Below are 17,689 nucleotides of genomic sequence, written 5' to 3'. Positions count from 1 at the left end.
GACGAGCCACAACACAAGGCTACAGGGGTGGGTGGGGGACGAGCCACAACACACAGCTACAGGGGTGGGTGGGGGACGAGCTACAACACACAGCTACAGGGGTGGGGGGGGACGAGCCACAACACACAGCTACCGCGGGGGGGGGGTGGCGAGCCACAACACACAGCGACAGGGGTGGAGGGGGGGACGAGCCACAACACACAGCTACAGGGGTGGGTGGGGGACGAGCCACAACACACAGCTACGGGGGTGGGTGGGGGGGGGGACGGACGAGCCACAACACACAGCTACCGGGGGGGGGGGGGGACGAGCCACAACACACAGCTACAGGGGTGGGTGGGGGACGAGCCACAACACACAGCTACAGGGGGGGGTTGGGGGGACGAGCCACAACACACAGCTACAGGGGTGGGTGGGGGATGAGCTACAACACACAGCTACAGGGGTGGGGGCGGGACGAGCCATAACACACAGCTACCGGGGTGGGTGGGGGGGGGGGGACGAGCCACAACACACAGCTACAGGGGGGGGGGACGAGCCACAACACACAGCTACCGGGGGGGGGGGGACGGACGAGCCACAACACACAGCTACCGGGGGGGGGGGGGGGACGAGCCACAACACACAGCTACAGGGGTGGGGGGGGGGACGAGCCACAACACACAGCAACAGGGGTGGGGGGGGGGACGAGCAATAACACACAGCAACCGGGGTGGGTGGGGGGACGGACGGACGAGCCACAACACACAGCTACCGGGGGGGGGGGGGACGAGCCACAACACACAGCTACAGGGGTGGGTGGGGGACGAGCTACAACACACAGCTACAGGGGTGGTGGGGGGGACGAGCCATAACACACAGCTACCGGGGTGGGTGGGGGGGACGGACGGACGAGCCACAACACACAGCTACCGGGGGGGGGGGACGAGCCACAACACACAGCAACAGGGGTGGGGGGGGGACGAGCAATAACACACAGCTACCGGGGTGGGTGGGGGGGGGGGGGGACGAGCCACAACACACAGCTACGGGGGGGGGGCGAGCCACAACACACAGATACGGGGGGGGCACAACACACAGCTACAGGGGTGGGGGGGGGGCGAGACACAACACACAGCTACAGGTAGGGCACTCTCACTTGGTCATGCGAGTGAATTAGTGTCAAATGAATCGACAAAAAAGGGATCAAACTCAGAAAATTGTCCTCTGCTGAATTTGTAACTTTCACAAAAACCATTAAAAACAAAGACAAATAAATAAATAAATGAATAAATCAAGTTGCATAAACATGGCCCTGCGCCTCACCTTTATACTCCATATGGACCCTTGGTAGCTAACTGAGCCGTCGCTACGGAAGGCTAGGTGCATAAACATGGCCCTGCGCCTCACCTTTATACTCCAGATGGACCCCTTGGTAGCTCACTGAGCCGTCGCTACGGAAGAGCTAGGTGCATAAACATGGCCCTGCGCCTCACCTTTATACTCCAGATGGACCCCTTGGTAGCTCACTGAGCCGTCGCTACGGAAGGCTAGGTGCATAAACATGGCCCTGGGCCTCACCTTTATACTCCAGATGGAAGCCTTGGTAGCTCACTGAGCCGTCGCTACGGAAGGCTAGGTGCATAAACATGGCCCTGCGCCTCACCTTCATACTCCAGATGGAAGCCTTGGTAGTTCACTGAGCCGTCGCTACGGAAGGCTAGGTGCATAAACATGGCCCTGCGCCTCACCTTTATACTCCAGATGGAAGCCTTGGTAGCTCACTGAGCCGTCGCTACGGAAGGCTAGGTGCATAAACATGGCCCTGCGCCTCACCTTTATACTCCCAGATGCGTTGGTAGCTCACTGAGCCGTCGCTACGGAAGGCTAGGTGCATAAACCTGGCCCTGCGCCTCACCTTTATACTCCAGATGGAAGCCTTGGTAGCTCACTGAGCCGTCGCTACGGAAGGCTAGGTGCATAAACATGGCCCCGCACCTCACCTTTATACTCCAGATGGAAGCCTTGGTAGCTCACTGAGCCGTCGCTACGGAAGGCTTAGTGCATAAACATGGCCCCGCACCTCACCTTTATACTCCAGATGGAAGCCTTGGTAGTTCACTGAGCCGTCGCTACGGAAGGCTAGGTGCATGAAACATGGCCCTGCGCCTCACCTTTATACTCCAGATGGAAGCCTTGGTAGCTCACTGAGCCGTCGCTACGGAAGGCTAGGTGCATGAGAGACCACGCTCTCTATCTTCTCTGGGAGCTTGCTGTCCTGGAAACTACCAATCAGGTGACTGTTGCTGTCTGGTCCGTCGTAGATATACAGGAAGTCGTAGTTGGGCTCGATACTGAAACTGTAGAAGGAAAAGTAAACAATTATTTCAGGAAAATTAACGGGGGGGAGGGGGAACGGTTATTTTCTCAAATAAAAAATAAATAAATAAAACAGTTATTTCAGCAAATGAACATTAAAAAGATTGTTACATGATATCAACAAGAAAAGGGTTATTTCATAAAAGTTTAAATGTTGGGACGTACTTAACGGGACCTTTCTAACACCTTATGGTTTCAATAGTTTTTATATCAGCAGTGTTCAAATGTGTGACACACTGTACAAGAGCCTTCAGTTTTGATTTGAGAGTCTGAGAAGCATTAGTAAGCTATTTCAACTTCTTGTATCTCAGACACAGACAGAAGTGGAAGAACTCCCTGAAGAGGTCTGGTGAGAGAGAGAGAGAGAGAGAGAGAGAGAGAGAGAGAGAGAGAGAGAGAGAGAGAGAGAGAGAGAGAGAGAGAGAGAGAGAGAGAGGGGAGAGAGAGAGAGAGAGAGAGAGAGAGAGAGAGAGGGGGGGAGAGAGAGAGAGAGAGAGAGAGAGAGAGAGAGGGGGGGGGAGAGAGAGGAGGGAGGGGAAAAAGAGAGAGTAGGGAGGAGGGTGGGGGGTGTGAGAGAGAGTAGGGGGGTGGAGAGAGAGAGAGATTGAGAGAGAGAGAGATTGAGAGAGAGAGAAAAAGAGAGAGAGAAAAAGAGAGAGAGAAAGAGAGAGAGAGAGAGCAGGGGAGAGAGAGAGAGCAGGAGAGAGAGAGAGAGAGTAGGGGAGAGAGAGAGAGTGAGAGAGAGAGAGAGAGAGTGAGAGAGAGAGAGAGAGAGAGAAAGAGAGAGCAGGGGAGAGAGAGAGGGAGAGAGAGAGTGGGGGGTGGAGAGGGAGAGAGAGCAGAGGGAAAGAGAGAGTAGGGGAGAGAGAGAGAGAGTGAGAGAGAGAGAGAGAGAGAGGGTGGGGAAAATAGAGAGCAGGGGAGAGAGAGAGGGAGAGAGAGTGGGGGGTGGAGAGAGAGAGTGGGGGTGGAGGGAGAGAGAGAGAGAGAGAGAGAGAGAGATTGGGAGAGAGAGAGAGAGAGAAAAGAGAGAGAGAGAGGGAGAGAGAGAGAGGGGGAGGGGGTGGGAGAGAGAGAGAGAGAGAGAGTGGGAGGTGGAGAGAGGGAGAGAGAGAAAGAGAGAGAGAGAGAGCAGGGGAAAAGAGAGAGAGCAGGGGAGAGAGAGAGAGAGAGCAGGGGAGAGAGAGAGAGAGAGAGCAGGGGAGAGAGAGAGAGAGAGCATGAGAGAGAGAGAGAGAGAGAGAGAGAGCGAGAGAGAGCAGAGGGAAAGAGAGAGAGCGGGGGAGAGAGAGAGAGCAGGGGGAGGAGAAGGAAGCTGGGGGAGAGAGAGAGAGAGAGAGCACACAGGGGAAGAGAAAGCGGGGAAAGAGAGAGAGAGAGATGAGAGAGCAGGGGGAAAGAGAGAGAGAGAGAGCAGAGGGATAGAGAGAGAGCAGGGGGAGAGAGAGAGAGCAGGGGAGAGAGAGAGAGAGAGAGCAGGGGGAAAGAGAGAGAGCAGGGGAAAGAGAGAGAGAGAGAGCAGGGGGAAAGAGAGAGAGCAGGGGGAAAGAGAGAGAGAGAGAGCAGAGGGATAGAGAGAGATTGAGTGAGAGATTGAATTGTTGTAACATCATGGAGGAAGAACTGCTCTCAAGCGGCCCTGGTAATGTAGTGTGAAGCAGAGGCTTTTCATATTGTTCTATTGCTGTATATCAAATCACGTTTCTCACTGAGAGAGAAAGTCTATTATTTCTAAAATAACCACTTTGGCTTATGACAAAAATGGTAATAGCTTTGGGATAATTAAATCAAGACAACACAATTTCAAATCGTAACTTCTTCCTATTATTCAGTGTTCCCGTGAGGTTGCGTGTATTTCCTGTTGACTATCAGCAGTGTCTAGCAGGACAAACCCAATGAAAATGATGCTGTCTGTCCTGTTGACTCTATCAGCAGTATCTAGCAGGACAAACTAAATGAAAATGATGCTGTCTTTCCTGTTGACTATCAGCAGTATCTAGCAGGACAAACTAAATGAAAATGATGCTGTCTTTCCTGTTGACTATCAGCAGTATCTAGCAGGACAAACCCAATGAAAATGATGCTGTCTTTCCTGTTGACTATCAGCAGTATCTAGCAGGACAAACTAAATGAAAATGATGCTGTCTTTCCTGTTGACTATCAGCAGTATCTAGTAGGACAAACCCAATGAAAATGATGCTGTCTTTCCTGTTGACTATCAGCAGTATCTAGCAGGACAAACTAAATGAAAATGATGCTGTCTTTCCTGTTGACTCTATCAGCAGTGTCTAGCAGGACAAACCCAATGAAAATGATGCTGTCTGTCCTGTTGACTCTATCAGCAGTATCTAGCAGGACAAACCCAATGAAAATGATGCTGTCTTTCCTGTTGACTCTATCAGCAGTATCTAGCAGGACAAACCACATGAAAATGATGCTGTCTGTCCTGTTGACTCTATCAGCAGTGTCTAGCAGGACAAACCCAATGAAAATGGTGCTGTCTTTCCTGTTGACTCTATCAGCAGTATCTACCAGGACAAACCACATGAAAATGATGCTGTCTTTCCTGTTGACTCTATCAGCAGTATCTAGCAGGACAAACCACATGAAAATGATGCTGTCTGTCCTGTTGACTCTATCAGCAGTGTCTAGCAGGACAAACCCAATGAAAATGATGCTGTCTGTCCTGTTGACTCTATCAGCAGTATCTAGCAGGACAAACCACATGAAAATGATGCTGTCTTTCCTGTTGACTCTATCAGCAGTATCTACCAGGACAAACCCAATGAAAATGATGCTGTCTGTCCTGTTGACTCTATCAGCAGTATCTACCAGGACAAACATTTTTACATTTCACAAACTATGATAAAGACCTTTTTCAAAAGAATAATCATCATGACTCAGATACCAGTAGAGAGGAACACCACAGTAACATCATGACTCAGATACCAGTAGAGAGGAACACCACAGTAACATCATGACTCAGATACCAGTAGAGAGGAACACCACAGTAACATCATGACTCAGATACCAGTAGAGAGGAACACCACACCACAGTAACATCATGACTCAGATACCAGTAGAGAGGAACACCACACCACAGTAACATCATGACTCAGATACCAGTAGAGAGGAACACCACAGTAACATCATGACTCAGTTACCAGTAGAGAGGAAACCACAGTAACATCATGACTCAGATACCAGTAGAGAGGAACACCACAGTAACATCATGACTCAGATACCAGTAGAGAGGAACACCACACCACAGTAACATCATGACTCAGATACCAGTAGAGAGGAACACCACAGTAACATCATGACTCAGATACCAGTAGAGAGGAACACCACACCACAGTAACATCATGACTCAGATACCAGTAGAGAGGAACACCACACCACAGTAACATCATGACTCAGATACCAGTAGAGAGGAACACCACACCACAGTAACATCATGACTCAGATACCAGTAGAGAGGAACACCACACCACAGTAACATCATGACTCAGATACCAGTAGAGAGGAACACCACACCACAGTAACATCATGACTCAGATACCAGTAGAGAGGAACACCACAGTAACATCATGACTCAGATACCAGTAGAGAGGAAACCACAGTAACATCATGACTCAGATACCAGTAGAGAGGAGCACCACACCACAGTAACATCATGACTCAGATACCAGTAGAGAGGAACACCACAGTAACATCATGACTCAGATACCAGTAGAGAGGAACACCACAGTAACAACATGACTCAGATACCAGTAGAGAGGAACACCACACCACAGTAACATCATGACTCAGATACCAGTAGAGAGGAACACCACAGTAACATCATGACTCAGATACCAGTAGAGAGGAACACCACACCACAGTAACATCATGACTCAGATACCAGTAGAGAGGAACACCACAGTAACATCATGACTCAGATACCAGTAGAGAGGAACACCACACCACAGTAACATCATGACTCAGATACCAGTAGAGAGGAACACCACACCACAGTAACATCATGACTCAGATACCAGTAGAGAGGAACACCACAGTAACATCATGACTCAGATACCAGTAGAGAGGAACACCACACCACAGTAACATCATGACTCAGATACTAGTAGAGAGGAACACCACAGTAACATCATGACTCAGATACCAGTAGAGAGGAACACCACACCACAGTAACATCATGACTCAGATACCAGTAGAGAGGAACACCACAGTAACATCATGACTCAGATACCAGTAGAGAGGAACACCACACCACAGTAACATCATGACTCAGATACCAGTAGAGAGGAACACCACAGTAACATCATGACTCAGATACCAGTAGAGAGGAACACCACAGTAACATCATGACTCAGATACCAGTAGAGAGGAACACCACACCACAGTAACATCATGACTCAGATACCAGTAGAGAGGAACACCACACCACAGTAACATCATGACTCAGATACCAGTAGAGAGGAACACCACACCACAGTAACATCATGACTCAGATACCAGTAGAGAGGAACACCACACCACAGTAACATCATGACTCAGATACCAGTAGAGAGGAACACCACAGTAACATCATGACTCAGATACCAGTAGAGAGGAACACCACAGTAACATCATGACTCAGATACCAGTAGAGAGGAGCACCACACCACAGTAACATCATGACTCAGATACCAGTAGAGAGGAACACCACAGTAACATCATGACTCAGATACCAGTAGAGAGGAACACCACAGTAACAACATGACTCAGATACCAGTAGAGAGGAACACCACACCACAGTAACATCATGACTCAGATACCAGTAGAGAGGAACACCACAGTAACATCATGACTCAGATACCAGTAGAGAGGAACACCACAGTAACATCATGACTCAGATACCAGTAGAGAGGAACACCACACCACAGTAACATCATGACTCAGATACCAGTAGAGAGGAACACCACACCACAGTAACATCATGACTCAGATACCAGTAGAGAGGAACACCACAGTAACATCATGACTCAGATACCAGTAGAGAGGAACACCACACCACAGTAACATCATGACTCAGATACCAGTAGAGAGGAACACCACAGTAACATCATGACTCAGATACCAGTAGAGAGGAACACCACAGTAACATCATGACTCAGATACCAGAGAGAGGAACACCACAGTAACATCATGACTCAGATACCAGTAGAGAGGAACACCACAGTAACATCATGACTCAGATACCAGTAGAGAGGAACACCACACCACAGTAACATCATGACTCAGATACCAGTAGAGAGGAACACCACAGTAACATCATGACTCAGATACCAGTAGAGAGGAACACCACACCACAGTAACATCATGACTCAGATACCAGTAGAGAGGAACACCACAGTAACATCATGACTCAGATACCAGTAGAGAGGAACACCACAGTAACATCGGCTGTCAAATGTTTTCATTTCAACTTTAATTTCCTGATGATTCTACATGTTGAATCTCCCACAGTTCATCAACCCCCAGCAGGCGATCTCTAACACACTGCAACACTCTTCTGCTCTCAGCTGTTCGTCTCTCTGGTGTGTTTCAGTTCAGAAGTTCAGTTCAGTTCAGAAGATTACCTGAATGGAATCGTTCATTCATTTGTTTGTTCGTTCATTCATTCGTTCGTTCGTTTTTCATTAATTCGTTCATTAATTCGTTCATTGATTCGTTCATTCATTCATTCGTTCATTCATTCATTCATTTGTTCATTCATTGATTCATTCATTCGTTCATTCATTCGTTCATTCATTCGTTCATTCGTTCATTCATTCGTTCATTAATTTATTCGTTCATTCATTCATTCGTTCATTTATTCATTAATTTATTCGTTAGTTCATTCATTCATTCATTCGTTCATTTATTCATTAATTTATTCGTTCATTCATTCATTAATTTGTTCGTTCATTCATTCATTCATTCATTAATTTCTTACCTGATAAAAGCCAGTGATATGACGTAGTCTGAGTGGACAGCGATCAGCCAATCACAGTCTTTGCTGTGCGGGTAGGGGAGGGGGAAGTTGGGGGAGAGGATGAATCCTGATGATCCTGTTACATTACCCCCACAGGGAGCTGCAGAAACACACACACACACACACACATATACACACACACGTTCAAAATATACAGTACCACATAATGTTGTGGTTTTAATGTCTTGGTCACGGTACCGTTAACCTCTTTAACCACACCGGGGGTTTTCAGACAGAATAATACAACTAGAAAATATCCCTAGCAGGGTTTAATTTGTACGTGTCACCAATTCAGTTAGTAGGAAAGACTGACCCCATTAATACAGACTGACCCCATTAATACAAACTGACCCCATTAATACAGACTGACCCCATTAATACAGACTGACCCCATTAATACAGACTGACCCCATTAATACAGACTGACCCCATTAATACAGACTGACCCCATTAATACAGACTGGCCCCATTAATACAGACTGACCCCATTAATACAGACTGGCCCCATTAATACAGACTGACCCCATTAATACAGACTTACCTCATTAATACAGACTGACCCCATTAATACAGACTTACCTCATTAATACAGACTGACCCCTGTTATACCCCCAGTAGTGTTTCATTAATATAGACTGACCCCTGTTATATCCACCAAAACGGGGTTGAAAACGGACCTTTTAATGCCCCACTATTGCAGAAAGCTTCGCAGAATAAACACAGTTATATTCCTAGTAGTATATATATATATATATATATATATATATATATATATATATATATATATATATATATATTGTTATCATAGATGTTTTATTTGATTTATCCAGGAAGTCCCAGTGAGGTCAGAAGACCTCTTTTACAAGGAAGACCTGGCGTTTAAGAGCCTCGCTGATACAGCCTGAGGACAGAATAACTCTCGCTGTAGTGTTAAACGGAATAACCCCTCGTTCGGTTCCTGGGAGCCCGTCTTTGAAACCCCTGACGATGCAAACAGAACAACCACAGATATATTCATTTTAGTGTATAATGTACAGCCCCACCAATACAGATGGAGGGCTGATAAACCAGCTATATATAATGTACAGCCCCACCAATACAGATGGAGGGCTGATAAACCTGCTATATATAATGTACAGCCCCACCAATACAGATGGAGGGCTGATAAACCAGCTATATATAATGTACAGCCCCACCAATACAGATGGAGGGCTGATAAACCTGCTATATATAATGTACAGCCCCACCAATACAGATGGAGGGCTGAAAAACCAGCTATATATAATGTACAGCCCCACCAATACAGATGGAGGGCTGATAAACCAGCTATATATAATGTACAGCCCCACCAATACAGATGGAGGGCTGATAAACCAGCTATATATAATGTACAGCCCCACCAATACAGATGGAGGGCTGATAAACCAGCTATATATAATGTACAGCCCCACCAATACAGATGGAGGGCTGATAAACCAGCTATATATAATGTACAGCCCCACCAATACAGATGGAGGGCTGATAAACCAGCTATATATAATGTACAGCCCCACCAACACAGCTGAAGGGCTGATAAACCAGCTATATTTCATGTACAGCCCCACCAATACAGATGGAGGGCTGATAAACCAGCTATATTTCATGTACAGCCCCACCAATACAGATGGAGGGCTGATAAACCAGCTATATTTCATGTACAGCCCCACCAATACAGATGGAGGGCTGATAAACCAGCTATATTTCATATACAGCCCCACCAATACAGATGGAGGGCTGATAAACCAGCTATATTTAATGTACAGCCCCACCAATACAGATGGAGGGCTGATAAACCAGCTATATTTCATATACAGCCCCACCAATACAGATGGAGGGCTGATAAACCAGCTATATTTCATATACAGCCCCACCAATACAGATGGAGGGCTGATAAACCAGCTATATATAATGTACAGCCCCACCAATACAGATGGAGGGCTGATAAACCAGCTATATATAATGTACAGCCCCAACCAATACAGATGGAGGGCTGATAAACCAGCTATATATAATGTACAGCCCCAACCAATACAGATGGAGGGCTGATAAACCAGCTATATATAATGTACAGCCCCAACCAATACAGATGGAGGGCTGATAAACCAGCTATATATAATGTACAGCCCCACCAATACAGATGGAGGGCTGATAAACCAGCTATATATAATGTACAGCCCCACCAATACAGATGGAGGGCTGATAAACCAGCTATATATAATGTACAGCCCCACCAATACAGATGGAGGGCTGATAAACCTGCTATATATAATGTACAGCCCCACCAATACAGATGGAGGGCTGATAAACCAGCTATATATAATGTACAGCCCCACCAATACAGATGGAGGGCTGATAAACCTGCTATATATAATGTACAGCCCCACCAATACAGATGGAGGGCTGATAAACCAGCTATATATAATGTACAGCCCCATCAATACAGATGGAGGGCTGTTAAACCAGCTATATATAATGTACAGCCCCACCAATACAGATGGAGGGCTGATAAACCAGCTATATATAATGTACAGCCCCACCAATACAGATGGAGGGCTGATAAACCTGCTATATATAATGTACAGCCCCACCAATACAGATGGAGGGCTGATAAACCAGCTATATATAATGTACAGCCCCACCAATACAGATGGAGGGCTGATAAACCAGCTATATATAATGTACAGCCCCAACCAATACAGATGGAGGGCTGATAAACCTGCTATATTTCATGTACAGCCCCACCAATACAGATGGAGGGCTGATAAACCAGCTATATATAATGTACAGCCCCACCAATACAGATGGAGGGCTGATAAACCAGCTGTATATAATGTACAGCCCCACCAATACAGATGGAGGGCTGATAAACCAGCTATATATAATGTACAGCCCCACCAATACAGATGGAGGGCTGATAAACCAGCTATATTTCATATACAGCCCCACCAATACAGATGGAGGGCTGATAAACCAGCTATATATAATGTACAGCCCCACCAATACAGATGGAGGGCTGATAAACCAGCTATATATAATGTACAGCCCCAACCAATACAGATGGAGGGCTGATAAACCAGCTATATATAATGTACAGCCCCAACCAATACAGATGGAGGGCTGATAAACCTGCTATATATAATGTACAGCCCCACCAATACAGATGGAGGGCTGATAAACCAGCTATATATAATGTACAGCCCCACCAATACAGATGGAGGGCTGATAAACCAGCTGTGTTTCATATACAGCCCCACCAATACAGATGGAGGGCTGATAAACCAGCTATATTTCATATACAGCCCCACCAATACAGATGGAGGGCTGATAAACCAGCTATATATAATGTACAGCCCCACCAATACAGATGGAGGGCTGATAAACCAGCTGTATTTCATATACAGCCCCACCAATACAGATGGAGGGCTGATAAACCAGCTATATATAATGTACAGCCCCAACCAATACAGATGGAGGGCTGATAAACCAGCTATATTTCATGTACAGCCCCACCAATACAGATGGAGGGCTGATAAACCAGCTATATTTCATGTACAGCCCCACCAATACAGATGGAGGGCTGATAAACCAGCTATATTTCATATACAGCCCTACCAATACAGATGGAGGGCTGATAAACCAGCTATATATAATGTACAGCCCCACCAATACAGATGGAGGGCTGATAAACCAGCTATATATAATGTACAGCCCCACCAATACAGATGGAGGGCTGATAAACCAGCTGTATTTCATGTACAGCCCCACCAATACAGATGGAGGGCTGATAAACCAGCTATATTTCATATACAGCCCCACCAATACAGATGGAGGGCTGATAAACCAGCTATATTTCATATACAGCCCCACCAATACAGATGGAGGGCTGATAAACCAGCTATATTTCATATACAGCCCCACCAATACAGATGGAGGGCTGATAAACCAGCTATATTTCATATACAGCACCACCAATACAGATGGAGGGCTGATAAACCAGCTATATTTAATGTACAGCCCCACCAATACAGATGGAGGGCTGATAAACCAGCTATATTTCATATACAGCCCTACCAATACAGATGGAGGGCTGATAAACCAGCTATATTTCATATACAGCCCTACCAATACAGATGGAGGGCTGATAAACCAGCTATATTTCATATACAGCCCCACCAATACAGATGGAGGGCTGATAAACCAGCTATATTTCATATACAGCCCCACCAATACAGATGGAGGGCTGATAAACCAGCTATATATAATGTACAGCCCCAACCAATACAGATGGAGGGCTGATAAACCTGCTATATATAATGTACAGCCCCACCAATACAGATGGAGGGCTGATAAACCAGCTATATTTCATATACAGCCTCACCAATACAGATGGAGGGCTGATAAACCAGCTATATTTCATATACAGCCTCACCAATACAGATGGAGGGCTGATAAACCAGCTATATTTCATATACAGCCTCACCAATACAGATGGAGGGCTGATAAACCAGCTATATTTCATATACAGCCTCACCAATACAGATGGAGGGCTGATAAACCAGCTATATTTCATATACAGCCCCACCAATACAGATGGAGGGCTGATAAACCAGCTATATTTCATATACAGCCCCACCAATACAGATGGAGGGCTGATAAACCAGCTATATTTCATATACAGCCCCACCAATACAGATGGAGGGCTGATAAACCAGCTATATTTCATATACAGCCCCACCAATACAGATGGAGGGCTGATAAACCAGCTATATTTCATGTACAGCCCCACCAATACAGATGGAGGGCTGATAAACCAGCTATATTTCATATACAGCCCCACCAATACAGATGGAGGGCTGATAAACCAGCTATATTTCATATACAGCCCCACCAATACAGATGGAGGGCTGATAAACCAGCTATATTTCATATACAGCCCCACCAATACAGATGGAGGGCTGATAAACCAGCTATATTTCATATACAGCCCCACCAATACAGATGGAGGGCTGATAAACCAGCTGTATTTAATATACAGCCCCACCAATACAGATGGAGGGCTGATAAACCAGCTGTATTTAATATACAGCCCCGCCAATACAGATGGAGGGCTGATAAACCAGCTGTATTTAATATACAGCCCCACCAATACAGATGGAGGGCTGATAAACCAGCTATATTTCATATACAGCCCCACCAATACAGATGGAGGGCTGATAAACCAGCTATATTTCATATACAGCCCCACCAATACAGATGGAGGGCTGATAAACCAGCTATATTTCATATACAGCCCCACCAACACATCTGGGTGGGATAGTCTGCTAGTATAGTATATTATAGCATAGTATAGTATAGTATACTATAGTATGCTATAATACACTATATTGTAGTATAGCACAGTATAGTACGGTATAGTACATATAAGTACAGGATAGTACAGTACAGTAGAGTACAGCACATTACAGTATAGAATAAATAAGTACGGTATAGCACAGTACAGTATAGTATAGATAAGTACAGTATAGTATAGAACAGCACGTATTGTATAGATCAGTACAGTACAGTATAGTACGGTATAGTATTTATAAGTACAGTAGAGTACAGTATAGAACAGCACAGTATAGTATAGCTCAGTACAGTATAGTATAGTACAGTATATTATAGTACAGTACAGTATAGTACGGTATAGTATATATAAGTACAGTATAGTATAGATCAGTATAGTACTTACTAAATCCTCACCAATGCAGCTGGGAGGACTGGGCTGCCAGTAGTATAGTATAGTATAGATCAGTATAGTATAGTATAGATCAGTATAGTATAGATCAGTACAGTAGTAAATCCTCACCAATGCAGCTGGGAGGGCTGGGCTGCCAGTAGTATAGTACAGTATAGATCAGTATAGCATAGATCAGTACAGTGGTAAAGCCTCACCAATGCAGCTGGGAGGGCTGGGCTGCCAGTAGTATAGTACAGTATAGATCAGTATAGTATAGATCAGTATAGTAATTAGTAAATCCTCACCAATGCAGCTGGGAGGGCTGGGCTGCCAGTAGTATAGTACAGAATAGATCAGTATAGCATAGATCAGTACAGTGGTAAAGCCTCACCAATGCAGCTGGGAGGACTGGGCTGCCAGTAGTATAGTATAGAATAGATCAGTATAGCATAGATCAGTACAGTAGTAAATCCTCACCAATGCAGCTGGGAGGGCTGGGCTGCCAGTAGTATAGTATAGTATAGAATAGTATAGATCAGTATAGTAGTACATCCTCACCAATGCAGCTGGGAGGGCTGGGCTGCCAGTAGTATAGTATAGTATAGATCAGTATAGTATAGATCAGTATAGTATAGATCAGTACAGTAGTAAATCCTCACCAATGCAGCTGGGAGGGCTGGGCTGCCAGTAGTATAGAATAGTATAGATCAGTATAGTTTAGATCAGTACAGTAGTAAATCCTCACCAATGCAGCTGGGAGGGCTGGGCTGCCAGTAGTATCTGTTGTCCACTTGGATGCAGGTGATCTTGCTCTCTCCCTGCAGCTCATATCCTGGATCACAGGAGAAGGTCACCGTATCATCTGGTTCTCTCCCATCTCCGTGACGACTGCCGTTCATAGGCAGGCCTGGATCTCTGCAGGCTGTCGCCACTGAACCTGAAGACACACGGCAGACATGACGTTACGCAACAGTTGAAGGATACACAGCAGACATATGAGACCCGTTAGCTTCCCAGTTCATATGAGACCCGTTAGCTTCCCAGTTCATATGAGACCCGTTAGCTTCCCAGTTCATATGAGACCCGTTAGCTTCCCAGTTCATATGAGACCCGTTAGCTTCCCAGTTCATATGAGACCCGTTAGCTTCCCAGTTCATATGAGACCCGTTAGCTTCCCAGTTCATATGAGACCAGTTAGCTTCCCAGTTCATATGAGACCCGTTAGCTTCCCAGTTCATATGAGACCCGTTAGATTCCCAGTTCATATGAGACCCGTTAGCTTCCCAGTTCATATGAGACTCGATAGCTTCCCAGTTCATATGAGACCCATTAGCTTCCCAGTTCATATGAGACCCGTTAGCTTCCCAGTTCATATGAGACCCGTTAGCATCCCAGTTCATATGAGACCCGTTAGCTTCCCAGTTCATATGAGACCCGTTAGCTTCCCAGTTCATATGAGACCCGTTAGCTTCCCAGTTCATATGAGACCCGTTACCTTCCCAGTTCATATGAGACCCGTTAGCTTCCCAGTTCATATGAGACCCGTTAGCTTCCCAGTTCATATGAGACAGGTTAGCTTCCCAGTTCATATGAGACCCGTTAGCTTCCCAGTTCATATGAGACCAGATAGCTTCCCAGTTCATATGAGACCCGTTAGCTTCCCAGTTCAAATGAGACCCGTTAGCTTCCCAGTTCATATGAGACCCGTTACCTTCCCAGTTCATATGAGACCCATTAGCTTCCCAGTTCATATGAGACGCGTTAGCTTCCCAGTTCATATGAGACAGGTTAGCTTCCCAGTTCATATGAGACCAGTTAGCTTCCCAGTTCATATGAGACCCGTTAGCTTCCCAGTTCACATGAGACCCGTTAGCTTCCCAGTTCATATGAGACCAAATATTACAGAGTTGAAAGTAAATAGAATCTATAAATTCTCGTCTTTCTTGTCACTCAAGAAACTGAAAGGTATTCTTCTTGAAACACTCACTTGAGAAGTCGATGGCGAAGCCAGACTTGGTGATGTAGAAGTCAGTCTGGAACTGAACGGTGACTACGTTGAGGGTGCTGTGTATCCCCTCGGGGAGCAGGGAGCCAGACACCTCCCTCAGAGACATCTCATTTTCCGCTGGTCCGTCCCAAACCTCCAGGATGTCGTGAGATGCCTCTGTGTCGAACGCCAGGAACTGGAGGCTTAGGGAGGATGGGATTTAATAAATCAGGTATAAAAATTTTTTTAAAAGACAAGACAACACCAATTTCAAAACACAAATTATTCATATTCTATCTGTATTCGCTTGAGGTTGTGTGCATTTTCTGTTTACTCTATCACCAAGTGTCTGGCAGGACAAACCATCTGAAAACTATTCACATCTTCCCTTTGACTGGTGCCAGGCACTGGAGGGCTAGTTGGGAAGGATTGGGATCTGATTAGACAAACCAACTCCACAGTCAGGCAGCGACCGAAATGATTAGAGAAACTACAGTATCTCTACAGGCAGTCACCGACTGTGTATTCTGAATCTTTAATTACATGGTTCTGAGTAACAATATCTGGAAACGCAGAAGGCTATGTTTTGTAACGCATTAATATGTGAGATACCAGAGAAGGATGCCCCATTTTTTTTCTCTTCATTTTAATTTCATGGTAAAAAAAAAAAGGTAGATGAGTACCAGGATTTTCGTTATGCAAAATGTGCCGCCGGACAAGATGACTAGGAATATTTTAATTTAACGCCCATTTTTAGTAAATTATCTGACCCATAACCATTCGGTTTGCGTAACCCATTAGGGTGTCCACCACACGGTGCTCAGAATGACAGAAATCATATTTAGATTATGGTAATTCATCTTCATAGAACGTGTCACTTCCTGTCATGTAAGCTGCCCAATAAAACATCACTTTCAAACATTTTCCCAAAATGCAATTCGTGGGGAAAACACCATTCTAAACGGTGCACCTGGATGCGAACGGTTTCAAATGTGACAGAGATCTCAGTTAGAAACTTAGAAAGAGGCGGGGAATCTAAAGATGCATCAACTAAGACGAGTTGCTAATATGATTGAAGGATTGTGCCTCTGACTTTCTGGACAACTGAGAAAAAAAAAACGTTTATATAAAAACCAATAGAACAGGAAAGAAATGTTGGTTTCAACGGCATATGAGGAAGTCTTTATAAAATAACTGTCTGAGTGTTTCTACGGTGGGATATTACCAGGAGCAACGAGCAGAGGAGCTGCAGGACCTGGAGAAGTCTTTATAAAATAACTGTCTGAGTGTTTCTACGGCGGGATATTACCAGGAGCAACGAGCTGAGGAGCTGCAGGACCTGGAGAAGTCTTTATAAAATAACTGTCTGAGTGTTTCTACGGTGGGATATTACCAGGAGCAACGAGCAGAGGAGCTGCAGGACCTGGAGAAGTCTTTATAAAATAACTGTCTGAGTGTTTCTACGGTGGGATATTACCAGGAGCAACGAGCTGAGGAGCTGCAGGACCTGGAGAAGTCTTTATAAAATAACTGTCTGAGTGTTTCTACGGTGGGATATTACCAGGAG

At 45.4% G+C, this 17,689-nt stretch overlaps 1 protein-coding gene across 1 annotated transcript in view; it reads right to left on the bottom strand.

The window, feature by feature from the left end:
* LOC149984278 (CUB and sushi domain-containing protein 3-like) overlaps positions 1 to 17,689 on the bottom strand; it is a 569,716-nt gene that overhangs the window by 331,247 nt on the left and 220,780 nt on the right. Inside the window, exons 27-31 of the mRNA XM_090219648.1 lie at positions 16,123 to 16,325; positions 14,881 to 15,072; positions 8,339 to 8,477; positions 2,228 to 2,339; positions 1,898 to 1,982 (exon numbers count right to left, since the gene is read on the bottom strand). Of these exons, the coding sequence (XP_090075774.1) occupies positions 1,898 to 1,982; positions 2,228 to 2,339; positions 8,339 to 8,477; positions 14,881 to 15,072; positions 16,123 to 16,325 (731 nt within the window). The remainder of the gene's footprint in view (positions 1 to 1,897; positions 1,983 to 2,227; positions 2,340 to 8,338; positions 8,478 to 14,880; positions 15,073 to 16,122; positions 16,326 to 17,689) is intronic.

Source organism: Oncorhynchus mykiss, chromosome 3 (genome assembly GCF_057628025.1).
Source record: "Oncorhynchus mykiss isolate SJ-2025 chromosome 3, ASM5762802v1, whole genome shotgun sequence".
Lineage (NCBI taxonomy): Eukaryota > Metazoa > Chordata > Actinopteri > Salmoniformes > Salmonidae > Oncorhynchus > Oncorhynchus mykiss.
This window is presented reverse-complemented; position numbering and strand designations above follow the sequence as displayed.